Source organism: Clavelina lepadiformis, chromosome 4, assembly GCF_947623445.1.
Source record: "Clavelina lepadiformis chromosome 4, kaClaLepa1.1, whole genome shotgun sequence".
Lineage (NCBI taxonomy): Eukaryota > Metazoa > Chordata > Ascidiacea > Aplousobranchia > Clavelinidae > Clavelina > Clavelina lepadiformis.
Genome location: NC_135243.1, coordinates 17599147 through 17620239, shown reverse-complemented (window position 1 = coordinate 17620239; position 21093 = coordinate 17599147). Strand labels below are relative to the sequence as shown.

At 33.9% G+C, this 21093-nt stretch overlaps 2 protein-coding genes across 4 annotated transcripts; one reads left to right on the top strand and one right to left on the bottom strand.

The window, feature by feature from the left end:
• Positions 1-812: 812 nt before the first annotated feature.
• Positions 813-8486, bottom strand: LOC143451569 (uncharacterized). Of its 3 annotated transcripts, none has more exons than XM_076952228.1 (7): positions 4526-8486; positions 4111-4240; positions 2657-3662; positions 2431-2581; positions 2115-2186; positions 1754-1922; positions 813-1656 (listed from the first exon to the last, which is right to left on the bottom strand). In XM_076952228.1, exons 3-7 carry the CDS (start codon positions 2714-2716, stop codon positions 1545-1547), a joined length of 564 nt encoding a protein of 187 aa, XP_076808343.1. In that variant the 5' UTR covers positions 2717-3662; positions 4111-4240; positions 4526-8486; the 3' UTR covers positions 813-1544. The 3 variants fall into 3 exon arrangements, with proteins under 3 accessions (XP_076808343.1, XP_076808342.1, XP_076808341.1); XM_076952227.1 differs by having other exon boundaries at positions 2657-2826; positions 4526-8485; XM_076952226.1 differs by having other exon boundaries at positions 2657-4240.
• A 4677-nt stretch (positions 8487-13163) lies between these two features.
• LOC143452856 (uncharacterized) lies at positions 13164-20509 on the top strand. The gene is made up of 7 exons (XM_076953991.1): positions 13164-13406; positions 14875-15070; positions 15212-15313; positions 15698-15783; positions 17668-18034; positions 18177-18293; positions 18383-20509. Exons 1-7 carry the CDS (start codon positions 13200-13202, stop codon positions 19045-19047), a joined length of 1740 nt encoding a protein of 579 aa, XP_076810106.1. The 5' UTR covers positions 13164-13199; the 3' UTR covers positions 19048-20509.
• The last annotated feature ends 584 nt before the right edge of the window (positions 20510-21093 follow it).

The following is a 21093-nucleotide window of genomic DNA, read 5'->3' as shown; positions in this document are numbered from 1 at the left end:
AAAAAAACTAACCATTTGAGAAAATTTTCTTTTCGTTAAACTTATTCATAATTTTAATAGTTGGCAAAACCGGCAAAAAGATCTAAAAATGCGTTTTATTGATCTTGTTTTACCATGTGAACCAGAAAGAGGATCAAAATGTCATACAACAAAAGGGTTATAGGCTACTTTTATAAACACATGTTGAGTGTTAATAAGCATTTTAAATTCCGACATGATATTGTTGGAGATATTTATGACAAACTTGAATTTTATAGCCTTGCAGCGATTGAGCTCGCCTACCTCTTCAATAATATCAGGTCATAATATCATATCATACGACAGAAGAGATTATTACGATGAAATGTGTTCGACCAACACGTCAATAAGAGATAAGAGCTTTCAACTTATATTGCATAGAATTTTCATTGTTAGGTTGCGTCCTTTTTAAAGTGGTTAATTTAACCTTCCTAAAAAGGTGTGAGTAACATTTTGAAGTTTACATCACGATCTTCTGTTTTTAATGTGGCCACATCAAAATTAGCATGCGACCAACTTATCAAAGAAACCTCTTATCATGTTACGTCCATTTGTATTCGTCACTTCATTGACTTTTAACGTAATCGTTTACAAGTTTGACTCGTTTAGGCTACATATCAAAGTTTTGCACATATTGCAACTACTTTTTAGTGAAAGTGTCACGAAAAGTGATATTGAACCCCCATATTACTATGGAATTTTGTTAAATTAAGTTAAACGTTAATGTTAAATTAAGCCTTAATAGAAAATCAATGTACCAAAATACAGCAGTGAGTCATTATCACTAAAAATGCTTTGATTCAGCACAGTATATTTTCCGAAAGCGCAGTCAAAAAGTGAAAAGCAAAATTATGAAAATATTGAAGACGGTGAAATAGGTAAAAAAACAACAAACAATTTTAACGAATGTTAACTTTATACAATGACGAAAATGCGGACATAAATAAAGGATGAGGTGCTAAAATGGAATGAATGATCGCAACTTACGTTAATAATAAAAGACTATAAAAGAGGCACACTACAAATCTAACTGTACAAATAAGGAAAATTAGCGAAAAGTAACTATCCGCTCACCAATACGTGTGTGATATAATTATATACTGTACAGTATATTAGCACAATAGGTTGGTCAGAAGAAATCATTGCACCGTTGTACGGCAATGTAAAAATAACAAACATTACCAAAACGAAACTGCCAAATGATGTACTGTATTTTACGGACCATAAGGCGCACCGGGCTATAAGGCGCATTGTCAATAAATTGCTTTGATTAGTTTTTTGTTCATACATAAGGCGTATCGGACTATAAGGGCATATGGCTATAAGGCACATGTGTTACCGTATAAAGCTCATTAAAATACGTTGTGAGCATGCGCATACGCATTATGATCCATACATTAGGCGCACCGGCTTATAAGGCGCACGATCAATCTATGAGGAGAAAAAAGGATTTAAAGTGCGCCTTATGTTCCGTATAATACGGGAATTTTTACTCGTTATACATATAACACTGAATCACGAACAAATTACCAATCTACTGTTCTATGTGTTGGTTCAGCAAAGTGCAAATGTTCCTCATTTTCACATTCTTCCGTTGTCACCAAAAGAACTAAATTGTTTTCTGCCAGCTCCAAATTGCTATAAAGAGCAACAAGAATAACAGAAAGCGCAATGCGTAAAATTTGCAATGTAATCCCTTTATGCATGCAAAGATTACAGAAATCCCATCACTTACCCCCTTTTCATAATTATAATATTTTCTTGCTCATCTATAATTTTCTGGCAATCGACTGGACCATAACTGCCAGGATTTCGAAAGGGGATTCCACAAGGCATTCCAGTGATGCTGAACTCGTTAATTTTAGCATACGGCATACGTCCATTGGATTTGTGCATTGTCTCACCTGTAAAGCACCAGAGCAAAGATACCAAGGCATGCACAAACACAACTTAATATAATTAAGATAAAACAATTAGCATCAATTCTATTGTATTACATTCTATTGCTTGGAAAAATACGCAACACTAATAATAAAATTTTTTATTTCACACCGTTAGGCTAAAGAAAGACAATTTGTTGTCATAAAAAGACTTACAATATTTCTTATTAAAAATTTTTCGAACTTTCATTTGCAATTCGGTGTTTTTTTGTCTTGAAGTACTGCAAGCTGTATACAAATATATAGCATACGTTACTTGTAATGAAAATTTTTTCATACTTTATGATTAACGTGATTAATAATGACACTAATATCATTCAGGTTCATATGCAAAAAAAATCTTCAATGAGTTAAAGTTAAAAAATAAGTGCTATAAAAGTTCCTTTTAATATATGCTTGCAGTAAATGTAACTGTAGTTAATCATGTTCTTACAAATGTTTAGAAATATCACAGTAAATTACATAAAATTACCTTTTCCGCCATGTAAAATCTCAATAAAGCCACTTTGAACACTTGGCTCCAAGAAATATGGCCTTACATCCCTGCTTCCAAATGCATTGAATGTATCGTTAACAAATGCCATTCCACCAACCGCCACACCAATTTCTTCAAGTTCACCACACTAAAACAGGAACAAGTTACCTTTGTTTCGTGTACAGCACGGTTACACCATAGTATAATATGAACAGCAACATACAGCTTGAATTATTCGAGCAATTGCATTTTGTCTAAGTTTTTTTTTCATATTTCCATCCATTTCAGTTGGTGGTATGGAACTTTCAGAATTGAAGGTCTTTGCTTTCTCTTTCCAAACTTGTTTCGTTTGCTTCGGAAGTTCTCTCCACCTGCTACCCCAGAGTTTGAAATCTTGAAAAACAGCAATTAAAAATTAGTACAGAACATTTGAAAGCTTTATAAAAAAATGAACATAAATTGAAAGTAAGGAACACTGAAAACAGGCAAGACCTTACTTCATGCAAAACACTTTGATAACTTGTCTAAACTAGTACTTTCATTGTTCAGCTGTTAACATAGTGAAACCTTCATTTATGTAAATTTTGAAGTTGAGTAGAAGCTTACACCTCTTAAGATTTAACAGCGTCAATCAATGTTAACATCTTCGATATCTAAGGCTTTCTAATAACCAACATAACAGTAAACACATTTTTGGAAATTCATTACACACGTATCATGTGAGGTCACAAATAGCATGCACTTCAAGTCATGCATCATTCATTATGTATCATGCTCTTCACTAATCCAACTAACACTGTGACACAAGTTTCACAATCAAACCGAGAAAAAAAAATTACGACATGCAAATTTAGTAACGAACACAGTAAGCATGAAATCAATGAATGCAATTTATCGGGTGAAAAACAATGAAAATTATTTTCAGTGAGAACTACATTTGTGCATTTAACGACATAATGCTAATGACTCAATGAAGCAAGCGATCAATTAAGCAAACCAGCCAGAATATCAGACCTTGTACATATCTTAAATGAAACACATGTGATGCTGTCTAGAAGCTTCTCCCTTGAAAATTTGGGAAGAAATCATGCAACTGTATTAAAAATACCAATATTCTGTTTCTTAATGGAAGAACAAAATAGATTGTAGCCTGTGATTCTTCGTTTTCGAAAAGGTTTAACTTTTTGAACCCTTCGCCTTATTGATGCATTGTAATTGTAAATCCAGCGCTAAAACACAGCAGTTGTCAAAACGCTAGTAAACAAGCGGCAAAAGTATTTAGTAGTGGCAGTTTAACATACCATCATACAAGAGATCTGAGAAAGGGACAAACTTTAATCATTTTGTAAGATCATGCAATAAACATGCAATAACTACTTTAAGTTGGAGAGTTGTCCCGGACAAGGAACAGAGCTTTTTGTCAGCCAACAAGATTATTTTGGCGAAGACAACTGTTGCAATCTTTGAACTTAAAGTACGTAATGGCATCTTTCAACCAGAGTTCTATCATAATAGCCTACTTCATGCGGAAATTACAGCATAGAGTTACAGTAATGAACTGTAACTTGTTTGTAAAGCAGGGAGTGCAGTTCTACAGCTTGCGGTAATACTGAAAGAGCTGATAACTATAGCAAGTATGAATTATGGCAAATAAAACTTTAATCTACGATGAATAACCTTGATTTGGTTTTTACTTAAACCAGTATTAATGGTTGCTTCATTGAGGTGCTCTGACTTTGCAGTTCTCATACCTTTTGTTTCCCACAAAGATATAAGCATATCCCGCTGGCTTTGTGAAATGTCCTTACTGAACAATGCAAATCAAATCATTAATAAGTGAGACACAAAAATTTTTTTTTTTAAATTGAAAACACAGCTTGTCTGTATCTACACGAAATATCTTACGTCCATCTGGACGGCAATTCAGAATAGCGTTTTATTAACACTTTTAGTGACTTGCATGCAAATAAACAGAGTGACATGAAAAAAATGCCATACTATTACTAACATTTACTTATTTATGACCAAAGATCGAATTAAATATACAACAGATATATACATATAAGTTAGCTATTATACATGAAGAACTAACCGAGATCTTCTAGTGCTTGCCATGTTACTCAGAAAAGAGCAAATAGTACGACAAAATTTTAACAATTTTACAAAAATTAAAACATGCAATAAACTAAACTGTTTGGATAAAAATTAGTTTTGTAAGAAGTAATCACCACTCAATATGAATTAAGAATAGAACATACACACATAAAGATAGTTGTCCTAATAAATAATATAACTTAGGGCACATGTTGCATTAAAAGCAAACGCTCAACACTAAAGTCTTACAGATGTCAAAAATTTACTGTGCACAGATATGATTTTCTTGGTGCTTGGTAATCAACAGTAAGCGCCATGTTCCAACTGCAACTCCTTTTCAAATCATAAAGGCTTCAAAGATTATCAAGAAGTTTGGCCAACCCTTTTATGTATATGGTACACGTAAGTCTTTTCCTACAGCACTATAGTATTACAATATCACAATGTTCTTTAGGCTAATAGCTTATATGCACATACTTTGATGTGAATTAAACACTTAATCTGTGAGGTCATTGTCTGTCTCAGCAAAACCAAGTTATGGGCATTGATGCTATAAAAATGTAAAAATATAAGCGATAGTAGCTGTGACATGAAATGACAAATGTTCCAAATCAATTTACTTGATATTTGTTTGTAATAAGCGATTGTTTTTCGGAGTAAATAGCCATTTATCTGCACAACTTCTTTGACCAGATTTTTGTTTAAATAGGCCATTCTTAAATGCAGTTGAGAATAAATTGCCAGCATTACTGTTCAAAGTGGATGGCTTTTAAGAGGTGGCAAGTTGTTTACAAGCACTTTTAAGAGGATGTTTTAACTAAAATCCATTATATCATATATATTGTAGTAACCGGTGCCCTTCAAAAACTTTGCTAATCGTAACTTTCTTAATTGAAATGTTTGGTCTGAAAAGCATACAAAGTAGGTGGCTTCAGGAAGAAATTGAGTTTTATTTTGAAAACATTACACCAAAATGAAGTGCTGTTTTCAATCCTCGCAGAAAAGCAATCGTTTAGACAACAACAACCTATTATTTGTCGTAATTTTGATGGCAGCCACTTGAGATGGTTGCTTTCGCATGGACTAAGATTCAAATCAAGAGCACTAGAGCCAAAGTACACATTTCAGTAATAACTCTAAACATTCTCTTGGAAAGGTAGAACAAATCTTACTGACACTTTTTAGTCGGAGGTAGTGGTATATTTTGAAATAATTACAAGAATATGTAAAACAGATAATAAAAAAGTCAAGACAGGCTTCAGAATTTCATGGTCCCAAACTAGGGTAAAGTTGGTACAACAACAACAACAAAGGTCAGTAAAGGGGTACACATGAAAAAACGTTTCCAAATTAAACAACTTCATGCATTATGTATTTACTTCCAAGTGAAGTTTCTCCCAAAATAACCAAGTTTCAGTCATTCACAATGTGCATCAAACAGAAGATTTCAGCTGGCAAACAATGTTTGGTGGTGGATAATGTTGCATTCCAAACAAATTAAAAAATTTAAATAGTTTTAATTTAAGAATTTAAAATACGAAATCAAATCAAAATATTTTACTGTTGACAATAATTATTACCATCAAAAAAACTCTGCATAATCTAACAAAACCTTCTTTTGTCTTAAGTTAAAAAGCAATGAAGCACATTCAAAAGTAATCAATTTCGCTAAGCGCAGCATCTTACATCGATTAGCAGAAAAATTCTCGGACAGCAGTTTTTGCCACAGCGTGTGCTCTGACTTACTCTGACTGCTGGTTGGTCACTATGTTTTGTTGTTTCTCTTTAAATTATTTTCTCCTAATCTCACTTGATGCCACTACTAACAGCATGATCTGCATATCAACAAGCACTTCCCAGATGTCTGCGTTGATGCCTGTCCTTTTTGGGTACGTTTGAAAACATCCCTGATGTGTAGTGCGGTACGAACTACACAGTATCGCTTAGTGGCTTGTTTACCATAGAAGGTCTTGAAGTATATCAGCATTCTTGCTGTGACTCACATGACTGAGTAAGCGCAAACAATGTCAACAGAGCAAGTTATGTATGCTGAGCGAGTCCCCAGCAGATATGGACCTTGCCTCATGACACATGACTGTGATAATGACAGCATCTTTGCCAATAGACTAATTGTTCTTAATGAATGGAGATAAATAATTTATAATTAATTACCCATCACAGTTGAGCCAAGTGGTGAGTGAACTTAAATAACGACCCACCAAGAGATCGGGTACTCGGCCAAAAATTGGGAAACAGTGAGCTGACCCTTGGCCAATGCATATATCCAAAATTGGAGAATAAAGCTACCAATGAGTGTTAGCATCCATTTACCCTAACACCAAGGTAGCAAAACGTGAGCTTAAAGCTAACATCAACAGCTCACCTTGTGACACCTTGCAGAAAATTTAAATCTTTGGTCAAAAAATGACTAACGGGCATTGGGCACCAAATCTACACTGTTATAGTAAACAGCGTCCTGTGACTGGATGTAGACCTATAGAACCCCACAGCATGACAATTTTTCTGTTTTTGTGAGCATTGAACCTGCTGGGCTTCAGTGCGATAGAGTCACTCTTTACCTTGCACATTATGAAGCGGAGCCACTCTGATTGCTCCTCCCAAAACTATTTGCCTCAGCAAAAAAGCAAGCCGGATAAATAAAATCAAGATACCCATTGCTCACTGGCTCTACACTGCTAAGGATGGCGTGGGGGACTTAATTGCCTGCTATCTGGAGATGGTTGTTTCTGTTCAACCCTGTAAAAATAGGGAATGGCAAACAGTGTAACTTGTGAACGTAGCACAAAGAAGATTGCAAAATAAAGATTACAACATATCCAGCTATTGTATCCCCATGTTCCCCATGGAATACATAGTCATCAATTTTTGGATGGCAGCATTACCCAGTTGTTACTTGACTCAAGCTCAAACATCTAGTTTGTGTTGCCAAATAACATCTTGCTCAGAGGAAGCAGGCTGATGGTAAAACAGGGATATTTTTACACAAGACATTTATTTTCTAGAGGCCGTTTATTATCATTTTTAATTTGTAATAATCTGCAAACTCATGAATGCATATAATCGACAAATAGCACTCTTTGAGAACGATTGAAACCTTCGTTTATCGAAAGTCAAGACAAATTAAATGATTGCCTTTTGCTTATGATCTGCATATCAGATGGATTTCCTTTTTGAAATACTACAATGTTAAGTTGTTCATTCACTCCACTCAGGATTTCGAAGTTCTCTGACAATCACACAAGATCACTGTACTCTGCAAGCTCGTTATGTAAGAAAGCAGCAATGTTGAGTAGTAGCCAGCTTTGTAGCCGAATGGTTAGAGCTGGCAATTAGGCAGTGTTCACTACCCAGTAGCACTACCATTGTTATGCCCTTGGGGTATTACCAATGCTTGCTCCAGTTCAGTGCTTCTGATAAACATACCTAAATTCAAGCAATAAAAAACATATGTGTATCATTCCGAACTTGCTTAAGAGCTAGCCAGATAAGTGGGGCTGGAGCAATTAAAGATTACCACAAAGGTTAATGGAAGCGAACTAAAATGACATATGAAGTTATACTTCTATCCTAGCCGCCAAATAAAGAAAACCATGTTGATTGCTGTGAAACGCTTTGACCTTATGCCACAGCAGTGGTATGCCACCTGTATATAATTGATGCAATCACACCAGCTTGAATGCAAAACTATTTCAACCTGATGCTGAATAAAAGCACCATGCAATTACCAAAATTCAATTTAATACATTGCATGAGCACTGCAAACCCGAAAAAGTGACTTTTGGCTACTAGAGTACCGGTCTATCGTTGGCTGGATTGCCAGTTCAAACACCATTGTGCATTGCACTGTGCAACAATTAAGCAGTCTTTAGAACTTGCTTGGATCGTACCGTACGATGACCAGCCACAGCAGTTCGACTGGATTACTTATTCGACCTATCGCTCGGTTGGATTACTCATTCCAACACGATTAACCTTCCAACAATTATTTTAAGAGATGGAAATATTCTTTTTAGCCCATACGAATGGGTAATCCGTGCGTTCTTTTTTCCCTTTCCTATGGGCTAATCCTTGACGAAGCGGGTGATCTAACAAACATTTGATTACAAAATCTAACGTTTCTTAAGAATACTGAATTTATAAAAACGAATACTGAATCATCGATTGACTGTATTCGTCTGGAACAATTCACTGAATTTGATTGTTGTACAGACGTACATTCTAACTTTGTCTAAGTTTTTTGAGTATTGTACCACAATCCTTTATTAGTGAAACAAAGTAGAAATGTGGATCCTATTCGGCAAAGATTGCAAAACGAAACAAATCTTCCTACCTGTCTGTAAAATGAACCAAGAAAGGTACAAAATTGTTTCTGTTAAACTAGTTCTTATTCCAAAGCGACGGTATATACTTATGGTAAAGTAATGATTACATTCCTCCATGCAAGGTTTGGTTAGAAACAGTTGATAACGCTTTTTTCTACGATTAACATTAATTCCTATGACGTTGGCATCGCCCAAATCCGGGCTATTTACGGGGAATTCGCTATGTGAAAATTAGGTATTCAAGGTTTTTATTTTAACAACCAACAATATTAAATCATTTGTTTGAATATTTAGTAAAATATTTTTACAGTTTTTACGTATTTTAATAAGGTAATAAATTGTTATGATATAAAAATCTCAATCACAACACTGCTAATGTTCGCAATGTTGGGTAAGTCCCGCAGCTGAGATACGAACAAAGAACCAAAGAAGGCTCGACGTCAATTTTCCTTTTGGTTAGGGTGTTTTCCCCAAGTGAGTTCAACGGTATTTTAGTAATCGCTTCCACACAAGTTACGATCTCTCATAGGCTAAATTTGCAAAATATATCGCTGTTAAAATTTTCATCTTCGTTTGCATTTTGCCTTATCTATGGTAGAGTACACAGAAATTTAAGATTTAAACGGAATTGCAGGATGTTTGATTTGTTTCCTTTGTCTATACGGTAACGTACATAAAGCCATTTGCTCGCCTGAATATTTACTATTTAGGAAAATTAAGCCTTTAGGTCTATAGGTGTAATGGAAAGTTTATTAAAATTACGACTGTTATGAATAGAATTATGCGAACAGAATTAAGTGTCGTAATACTCAAAATGAATGCTTTTACATTTTAACTTAGCCTACTGCTGAATAAATGACTAGAAAGTGTAGGGCTAGCCTACAGAATGACGGATGACCGTCAGGTTGACGGAACTTTGACTACTTAAGAGAGCATTAAGAGGAAGTGCATTTGCAGTTTGCATGTTTTAGCTGTTATTTACAAATTGTGTACCATTAAAAATTTTAAGTGAACTTGCTTCGGTAGACTAATTACTACAAATGCACCCCAGCAAAATATTAGGCTAATTAGCCTAATACCTTTGGATTGCTTCTTGTTAGTTACATGACACTGACATAAAATATGCTACTAATTCATGTAAAAAAACACATTTTTAAAGCAGATCTATAGAGTCTACTTTTATGACGGCTATTCAGTTCCATAGTTGAGTGGTTTGAGCACTATAGCCTCACAATAAATATGGCCCAGGTTCCATATGGTATACCCAATAAATGTAACCTAATAATAATTGTTTATCATTATTTAATATAAATGTTAGGAAACTTTATAATGGAATCGTTAAAGAGCTTTGCTTTGGTGAAAACTGCCACAAATACCATAATTAATAGACGAGTAGAGTATTAAGAATCTTCTAGAATTGTAGATGCCGACGTTCAATAATTTAATATTCTCTACTTTCAAAGCATATATCGGTTAAGCTCTAAAAGTATCGGCAACATGAAGCAACTTACCAGCACTAATAAAATATCTAATGCATGTCTAATCTGCGAAGTTTTATGCAATAATAGAGAATGGTCCTATAAGGTGAGGTTCAGTTAGTTGTTCTGTTCCAGCTTAATTGCGGCCGTGGTCTGGATACTGAAGTGATTTCGTTGGTGAAGTAGAATGGTATGCATTACCATAGCAAGGTATTCCATGTCATGCTCAAGTAGTTGTGATGAGGGGTATTTGCGTTCACGGCTGGTCATTTACAAGGGTTCTACTGTATAGATGAAACCGGTTGGGCACGTAGCTAGTCATTTTGTCTGGCTTTGTTAAACATTTAACTTAAACCAATACATGTAATTTTTTTCATTTAATATAAACAGTGCATGTTATTATAAGCAAAGCTTATTTACTCTATCTTTCTTCATTGAACAACACTCACTCAATAGAGTTGTTTGGGCTGAAATGAAATGAATGATGACTTTCTCTTTATAAATTTGCCGCTTGTTAATTGTCACAGCATTCAGAGAGGGTCAAATAGAGGATCCTGCTGTCAAAACTTGGGTGCACTTAGTGCAGCTTGACGCATGGCAGACCGCGTTTGGCACAAAGAGGTCTCTAAGAGTGGTCCTTGTTGTCGAAACTTGACTGCACCGTAGACCACGCAACCAAGTGCAAAATCAAACAGTTAAAAACTGTTCTTTTTTCTGAAAAGTGAAAACTGCTGAAGTATGATCATATTACCGAAATCGACTTACCTTTTACACACCCACATAGGAGTCAAGTATGGGTCTACCAGGTATTTGCAACAGACCCAAAAATTGTTCTTGGGACTACCGCAGACCCTGCTTTTTGTTATGTACCAACATAACAATGTTGGCATTTAGCTTTGCTAGTGACACAAGTTTATAACATTTAACCCGCTTAATGCTATTGATGATGTTTTGCAAAAACATAGGAAACATTGAAAGTGCAATAAACACACTGTTTTATCTCAGCCCTTTACTACACTTACAGTGCTCACAACAATCACCTTTTTATCCAATGTCACTTCGTACTTGCGATGTCACGTAATTACATAAAACTGCTGGGCTCCACATCTTTGATGTATACTTTTTTGACAAGGTACGTGGATGGTACCATGATCGATAAAGCATGTTAATGGCCACTTGCTAATCGCAAAACTGCAGTGCTTTTAGCAGCATCACATTGCACCAAAATAATGCAAGTAGCAAACAATATTATTCTGACATTTTATTGAGAACTCGAGTCTCATTCCATCTGTAGTAAATTACTGTACTAGCAAACATTGGCTGTGTTCATTGGAAAAAGAAACCCTGGCGTTGGTGGGATAAATTAAAATCCTATAGCATGCTGAGGTTCATATCTTATATAGTTATTCATGAACCTTTAAGGATCTATTCAACTTTAATTAGATATTTACCTTCGCTACTCCAGAAAAATCTTTTTTAAAAGTCATGAATTCAAGGAATTCCCATGTTTTATAATCTAAGTTCTAAAGTTTAGCAGACTTAAAAGATTTCAGAACCTGATGCCTGTGCAAACACATTTTCATACTGAAAACAGCTCTATTGGTAAAATAGAATAAATGCTTATTAGAACAGATATTGCCATTTTCGAGCTTGCTCTGTTAAGTAGTATTTACAGTAGTGATAGCAGAGGTAATTTCTTTTGTTTGACTTGGTGACAAGTTTAAAGGTAGGTACGTCAGCATTAAGAGTACTTCCTATCATCTAACTTTTTGTAAATTACAGTATAGTAATCAGAAATCGTTTTTATTGAAATTAAAATTCTATTGCGGTTTGTTTCATATCTTCAGTCAAATTATCTGACAATAGTTTTTCCAAACGAAAGAATTGTCAACTGCTGTTACTGATGTTGTTTGCATTTTTCAATAAAAGTGCACTGCTTAAATGTCTTTAGAAGCATGTAGAAATACAAATATGGGCTTAGAAAGTGATCATTGGTACTTGTCTGCGCATGTGAGCCCATAAGCGTTTACCATTAAGTGATAAAAAATCTAAAAGTAAATGGCAAATTTTTATTTACTTAATCAATTTATGTTATTAACAGTTCTGTGTGTATTATTCAAATATGTCAATGGAAGCGAATACATGCGTTTAAATGGTTTGCATTTTACTAATTTTGTCTGTATTAAAAAATTAACCTATTTATTTACATAATTATCAATACAAACAGTTTAAATTTTTTTGAAGAAAATCTGTAAATTTTTACTGTATATTCTTGGTAGTGTTGTAGTAACTCGAGTCACATTTTTTGATGACACAACTTGACTTGAGACAAAAGTCCTAAATGATTCGACTTGACTCTAGTCAAACTCCAGAATGACTTGAGTCACGTTATGACGATTCTAAGAGTTAAAAAGAACACTTTATGTAAAAAAACAGCATTTTCAAAAAATTACAACTCTTTGTAAAAAATATCAACCAGACTAATTGGTAGACAGTTATGGCCTGATAGTAACTAATTTAACACAACTCATAATGTGATGTCAAAAAAGTTTTTACGTTGAAAGGTATTGACTCAAGTCACAACTCAAAACGGCTCAACTTGACCTGAGTCAGTAAAAAATGACTTGATTACAACCCTGATTTTTGGTGGTATGTATCACTTTATGATAATGGTTCCAGTTTCTCAAAAATACTTTATGTATGGCTCACAATCAAAACATGTATAGATTATACAAATTATTACCATTAAAGAAAAAAATTTTCAGTTTAAGTCAATGCATGGTAACATTTATGTATTTATTCTTGCCACAGGTATTAAAAAAACATATGACATAATAAATGCTACAAAACAATGTCTGACAAAGAAAGCACTTCAGACAAGTTTCGAGATAGAGAGTCTCCGTTGCATCTGCAGTTTTGTCCTTGGCTAATTGCTCAAATTTCAAGCGGAGAGTACCCGGGCCTTGAATGGATTAATGAAGAGGAGAAAAGGGTTTTTAAAATCCCATGGACAAAAGTGAACTATCCTATGTGGGAAGAACACCATCAGATATTTAAGGTTTTGCTTACATTTTTTATTTGTTGGTCGTAGAGATTTGTCACACCCTTACATCAAGGAAATTTGTGGCAGTGGTACCATGAAACATAGAAGTTCTAGTAAACATGGATACAAAGGAGTTTTAGTTCTTTTCTTTAAAACTGTAATCTGTCTTTTTGTCTAAGCAACTATAAACTTCTAAAATTTTTACTCAAACCTGAAAAAGGTTGAAACATTTGGCATTTATACATTTATATAAGTCCTCGTTGTATGGGATAAATAGAAATAAAATAAAAAAATTATTTATTATGTTGATTTTTTTACATGTAGTTTATACAGAATCCAGACGTTAATCAGAGGGGGCAATTGAGACTTTAAAAATACTGATACTGTCGGTACTTTCTGATACTTTGCGAAAAATGTGCTGAGGGTATCAGTACAGTGCTTCCTCGATTATCTATATTTTGCTTTTAAAACTGGCATTCGATTATGCTGTATCCTGATGAAGCGGCTTTATGATGCAACAATAAAGTAAAACAAATGAACTATGATGCCTCCTGCAGCTATAACTATACAGTGTGTTACCTGTTCTCATTACTGTTACTAAAATTGCAGTTTATTGTTAAAAACTAAATCCAATACTATATCTTAAAGTTTTGATGTGGCTTCATATTCAACAGGCAACACGAAACATAAAAAATTGATTTATCTCATAAATATAAGAATTCACTATCCGTTTTTTTGCTTATCTGCTCAAATTTTTGAAAACACTGTTCCATTTTGGCAGAATAGTCGAGGAGACACTGCAGGCTATGCAGTACTGTTTCAAAAAATAGTTCGGTACTTTTCGCTACAGTATTTCTCGTGCTGCAAATCCTGCTACATGTGCAATTTTTACTTTTATTATGGCTCCGCTACAGGGTTACTCCAGTTCAAAACATATATGAATCCACTCCTTGCAACTTTATTGGACATTTGTAGATTAACAGAGATCAGTGAATGCTAAAATTGGCAGAATGAGACGATAATGCAACGTGATGGGGAACTGAAGTGCAGTGCAATGCTAATTAACAACGTGTGGAAAAATAAGAAGATTTTTTATTAATTTAATGAACTATTTTCATTACCTTGTTTATTTAAATTATGATTTTTTTTAATGGACAAGGCTCATGAATTTTGCCGTCATAGTCATTTGCGGCAAAACTTTAATATTTTGAAACAATTTATTGCGATACCTTTGGTTTTGTTGTATTAAATGATTTGGTTTATAATGGCCAACTTAAGTCTCATCTGGTTGTGACTGTCATGAGAAAAATGCATGTAGTTTTACCATCATAGCTCATATTCGTGTCATACACTCGTACAGGTATGTAAAGTAATTGACCCGGTTTGACCAACAAGCACGAGAACAATGATGACAAGGGATTTTTTGTAAAAATAGATTGACACTTTGAAAGAAGTATCATATATAGATGCATTTTTATTGTAGGCTTGGGCTATTCATCGTGGAAAACCTATTGCTGATACTGGAGAAATGGAGCAGTCTTTCAGTCAAATCAAAAGTAACTTTCGAACAATTTTACGCAAGTGTGTTGAAATTGAGGAGGTCCACGATGCCCACCAGTTGGGCTTACAAACAGGAAATTACAAGGTGTACAGAATACTCTCAGAAGAAGAAAGTAGTGGTATGTAATTCACGTAAAGGCTTTTAATTTGGTCTGCTGTTTTTAACATCATTTTTTACTTGTAGCTAATCTTAACAGGAATTTTTTTGTACAATACTGAGTAATTTATAGATCGTAGAGACCATAACTTGGTTTTTGCAGTGAAACGAAAAGCACAACAAAAAATTCGCAAAGCTTACAAAAGCAGCCGTGGAGACAGCCGAAGTTCACATGGAACAAATACTGCCAATCAAAAATTCATAGGTAAGAATGAGTAATAGACAGAAAATGTTTTTTGTACTGCGCCATGAATTTATATATTATTCTGAATTCTATGTAACTGTGGAATTTTGTGAAAATGGTTCTTTTGGTAATTGGTTTTGATTGCAACCATTTAAGAATATTATACTAGCTTGCCAAAAATAACTATAAATGAAACTCCGTTCATATTACCTAGGCTTATTTTTGTGTAATCGTGTTGTATTTTAAGATTTTACTTATTATGTGTTTGCTGTACTTGCTTGCTGTGCTTTTTTAAATATCAGACTTATAAAGTATGTCACGCTGTTTCACTTAGCAGCAGGGACAATTTCTGCGTTATTTTGAATGATGCATTAGATTTTGTAAAATACTCTTGTGTTTGGACAGTTGGAAACCCAATAGTGAAATTGACAAGGATTCAAGCTTCATCCAGAAAAATGCCTGATGTTTTTACTGCAGTTGAACCAAAAATGGTAATATGTTTCGATGTTTAATGTAGATATCTGTTATATATTAGTATTTAGATGGTTATTTTTAAACATAATTGAACAGTAGTGTTAACACTTTTATGTAATAGTGGTAAGTGATTGTGCATAGTGAGCATACACTTTATCAATTACTTGTAGTCATTATGCAAATAATATGTATTATGTGATGAAAGTTAATTTACAAAATTTTGGTTAAACTCAAAATTTTGGACTACTTAAAATAACTTATATGGCCCAAGCAAAACCCGATCAAAATACTTGACTGCATGTTGGTACACTTAATTGAAGCTCATTAACTTGAAATGTTGATTAACTTAAATTGTTTTGTTGGCCTTCAATCTTGAATCAGCCATCATGTCATAACTAGTGTTCATTTACTGCCATATATACACCAGTTGCCAGCATATTGATAAATTATTTTGCTGTAAAATCTTGCTTGTGATGTCATTGTCATGGTTTAATTAATATTTTGATTTGCATTTGTAAAAATTTAGTTAACAGTTGTTTGTTTCATGACTGCTGTGTTATCATAAGAGAAATTTTGGTTAGAAGCTTCATGTAATACTCTTGCTGTTATGTAAAATTCTACACACAAGTTATCATTTAGTCCATTTTATTCCCCATAGTAAACATCATTAGCTCATCATTCATTACATCACAATATGGAAAACTTACACGACTCCAGATATAATTGACATTAGTATGACTTTGTAACAGATACGTAACTGGTATATAAACTGATGGTTTAGTGCAGGGTTTCCACTTTTTTTGGATCATAGGCCACAAATCCAACAAGATGAGTGGAGTCAGGCTGCACACAAAGAAGGCACACTAAATTCTAGGAGTCATGGAAACAGCTTTCTCATACTGACTCTGTTTCTACTAATGCTTTCTTTCTATTTTATCATGCCCATGACAACTAAATTCTGAATAAAAACGAATAGCAATGGATGGCGTTAAAATATATGTTCTAACTGTTGCACGATAAACGTGAGAATGTTGATAGGAAGTTTCACAAATCAAGCCAGCTTTATAGATATTATTCATTATCACTTAGTTTCATTGTAATGTCTTTTTTGTGGTAGATTTATCAATTTTGTTTCCACAAACTTTGGACTTTTAATTTGAGCAATTTAATGGGTCCTTTCGTTTTCAGTTTAACCTAGTTCCATAGTAAATTATGTATAGCCTGTCACGAGTACCATTTATGTACTTGGTAGCTTGCTTCAGTAGTTGTAACTTGTAACTACTAAAGTTCAGCAGTTTTTGCTAAAAATCAATCTAGCATAATTTCATTTCTGCATACCGAAGTACATGAACACTTCTATTTCAAATTTGCTTGTTTGTTTTCGCCAAAGCCAGCCAATATTATAATTATATCTTCCTATTCCAACTTTATTTTGTATATGTTAGTTTTGGTTTAGTTGAATTTTTTTGGTCTGCAAAGAAAGGTTGGGTTTATAGGTCATGAGATATTGATGAAGTGCTAATCTTATTAGTTAGCACGTTGACTGTCGCAAGGTCAAAATGCATTATGACTCAAGATGCATGTAAAAAAATGCCAAAATAAACAAAATTTTTGCAATTTTGTTCTGGAAATGTGAAAAATACTCAAAATTTATTTTGTCCACCAAAAAGGCGTTTGCTTTGCATTCTGCCTCGAACAATACATGTTTAATCATGGTGGGAAATACACGCTAATACTCATTTAGTGAGAATAGGTGTGGTTGTCAACGTTTTAGTGATTTATATTGAATAGATCTAGTTAATGCATGATGCACATATCGTAAGTATGCTATGATGATATAGCTCCAGTGAAATTAGCATTCATCAAGAATTTTAGGTATTTTGCTTTTGTTTTAATTTTAGGCTGAAAACACCAGAACACAATCAACACAAACAAGCACTGAAGATTTTCCAAAACCAAATGTTCAGTTTTTGCTAGAACCTGCTGCTTTTGAAGAAGCAGTCGGTCCAGAGACTAAGGCAGTCATGGCAACAGATGATATTTCATCCAGTCTTCATGACTGTGTAAACACACAGTTTGAGATTTGCACGCAGGTTGAACCAATGGACTTTGCACTTGAGAATGCGCTAAATGAAAATGAAGAAAAACTTGAACCAACAAATAATGAAATTGTGAAGGAAGTATCGATGGATGTTGATCAAGAAAAGACAGTGTCAGGGCCACTGGATGGATTTCAGTTGTTGCTGGAGGCTGCTCAACTCGCTGATGGTTACTTGTTGTTTAATTATTATTTTAGAATATAATATGATCAATAAACTTTAAGTTTACAATTTTGTAATTTCTGTTGACAGCTGAGTTCAGGTAACTGGATTTGTGTTTTTCAAATAATGCAGCATTCTATTTATATTAGCTCCTTCAAAGGTAAGCAGATCAAAGGTAGCACTCATTTCTAGAGATGTCCAGACAACCGCAACTCAGCCAATACCCCCATCCATTGTTGATGTGTTGGTTGAGCTAAAAATTCCACGTAAGTATTTCTGATATTATTCGATACTACTCCGGATAAATTGTTCTCATTACAAAACATTTTGACATAAAACTGTTTTGTTTTTTCAGCTGAAGAACTTTTCACATATGAAATGCATGTTCGCTATGAAACAAGACATGTCATGTCTGATGTAGTTTTGAATGACATGAGCTATGGTTACAGAATACATTATGGAAACCATAAGGACCAACGGGAGTTAATTCAGTGTTATGAACCAGGAAAGCCTGATCTAGTAGCAGATTTCGACTGTACACCTATCACATTGCCAGAATCGAAAGTTCCTCCTGGAAATTCTCTCTATACAGTACTTAAAAATCTTGATGCCGGGTTTATTGTAAAATCTGATAACTCATACACACTGCGAGCTAAACGCTTATGTATGAGCCGAATGTATGCTTTCACCAAGTATGGTGATGTCAATGCCGACACTGATGCATTACTGATGCCTCGTGATAGAGAAATTGTGCTCTTTTCATACAAAACATTTTTACAAGAATGGCACCAGTTTCTCATTGAGGGTTCTCCACGACCAAATCATGAAATCAATTTGGCATTTGGGAAAAAACCGAAGCATCGACATAGTAGAGTGTTTGTTTCTGTCCGGCTTGTGCCAAAAGCAGCTGAAACAATGTTGCAGAAGATTAGTTATATAGACAACAAGTCAAGTTCTTGTGATGCACAGGAATCTACATTGGACAATATTCTGCGTTTATTTAACAACGATTTTGTGTAACTACTCTGTAAACTAAACACCTGAAAGAGGAGAGAACCTGTGTTCACCAGCCAATGCAAAGTATTTTTGGTTAAAACAAGCCATGGCATATTTTACTAAATGAAAATATGGAAAAGCATTGCGTATGACAAGATGCATCTATGTTTGCTTACTTTGTGCATATGATGTTGCTCTAATTATTGCAGCTCAAAAAGCAACATGTTACAGTATATTTCTGTTTCTGTTATCAGGCTTATAAGATGCTTTTGTACCTGCTGCTATTTGCATTATTATGTAACATATACTGTGAAATTGAGGTTTGTGATCACATAAGTATGTATGCTTATGTGCATACCATTGTACTAAATGCAAACGCAATTACACAAAACTTGAATTTACAAAGACACTGTATTTTTTGTATGAAGTCCATTGATATTAACTCTTTACATGTATTTCGCATATGACATTTTGGTGTAACAACCAAACATGGGCTAACTCTAAACAAATTACCACACCTTGAGATATATCTTAGCAAGCAAAACATTAAACAATAGCAAGATAACAAATGAAGTAAATAAATAAAATGCATGTTGTGAGAAGTTATATCAGCCAACACGTTTATGCACTATCTTTAACCGTTATCTAAACATCTGTAATAAATTGTATATACAGTACTCATATTTTGTGTTAGTTATAAATTATATGATATACTTTTGAAGGTATTGTTTAATATACAAAACTATTCTTACATAAAATTGCTGAATATTACATAATGAATTGATACAAAAATTATGTGTTAAGCTATCACATGAAAAGACATTAAGCTTTAAAACATGTGAAAGGTCTCTTCAGGAAGCAATGTATACCCGGTCCTGACAGTATACTAACGGCTTTAGTTTTGATAATAAGTGTGTTATATGACAGTTTTTGTGTTGGTTCATTTTTGTGTTGACCTTTAGCTGTGTTATATTATAACATGCACTTGAAAGATTAATCTCAAATACAATGTGAAACTGCATAGACTAAAGTAGTGCCGGTACGTTATATTAGTTTGACCAATACGTATCAAAAATTCATTAAAATGAAAGCTTGCGCCATATTATAATAATCCTATGTACATTACTGGATTTTTGTTGTACTGTCCGGTTATATTGTAAAAGACATTTTGAGCTACGAAGTGCTAAACATTGTGAAATAAAGTGTATGGTTGAAGTAAGCTTTCATTGCACATTCATTGATTTCCATGAGTAAGAGGTGTTTTTGTATATTTTTCTCTATGTTTTGCATTTTTAAACTGTTTTGTAATGCTAACATTCACAAACTAAACACAGTAAGTAAATATTTCTTGGTACTGGTATCGTAAGGGTTATCTAAGTTTATCATTGGTCTTTGTACATTTTTTGCATTTGTAGCATCCTGTACAATGTTACGAATTCTGTTTATGTTCTACCTAAAATGCACATGATCAATAAAATACAACCCAAGTTTATTGTTTGCCATCTGAATGTTTTTTTGCTCTGTATGCTACTGCAATTATGACATTGAAAGGGTATGCAATATACATAGCACTAGCAGGAACAGTGTTTAAGGTCTACTTCTATGTGGTGTAAGTTTTATATAATTGCCTGCGGGTCATGTGTGCAAACAAATGAATGAAATTACTTAAAAAATTTAACAAGGTATTTCTAATGCAATCATAGTCATAATAATATGGTATACTGGCCGTTGGAGATTGTGATTTTGTAAGCAGCACATTATTAATATTCAAATAAGTTACAAAGCGTTATATTAATTTCATCATAACAATTATCAAACACAAATACCTATCATAATTATCTACATGATATATTTCAGAAAAATAACATGAGAAGGACCAAATATAATAACTCGAGAAGTGTTGTTTTTCGCGTCTGAGGAGTGGCTTATCTTTTCTTTCGAGATATGAGATTGGTCGAAAGATTATAAAAATCTCTATGACCTCTGTGAGAATTAAAAAATATACTTTGATTTGTCGTCACCAAGTTGAACTGTTTGATCCTAGCGCACCTTTTTATATTACAGCTTAAA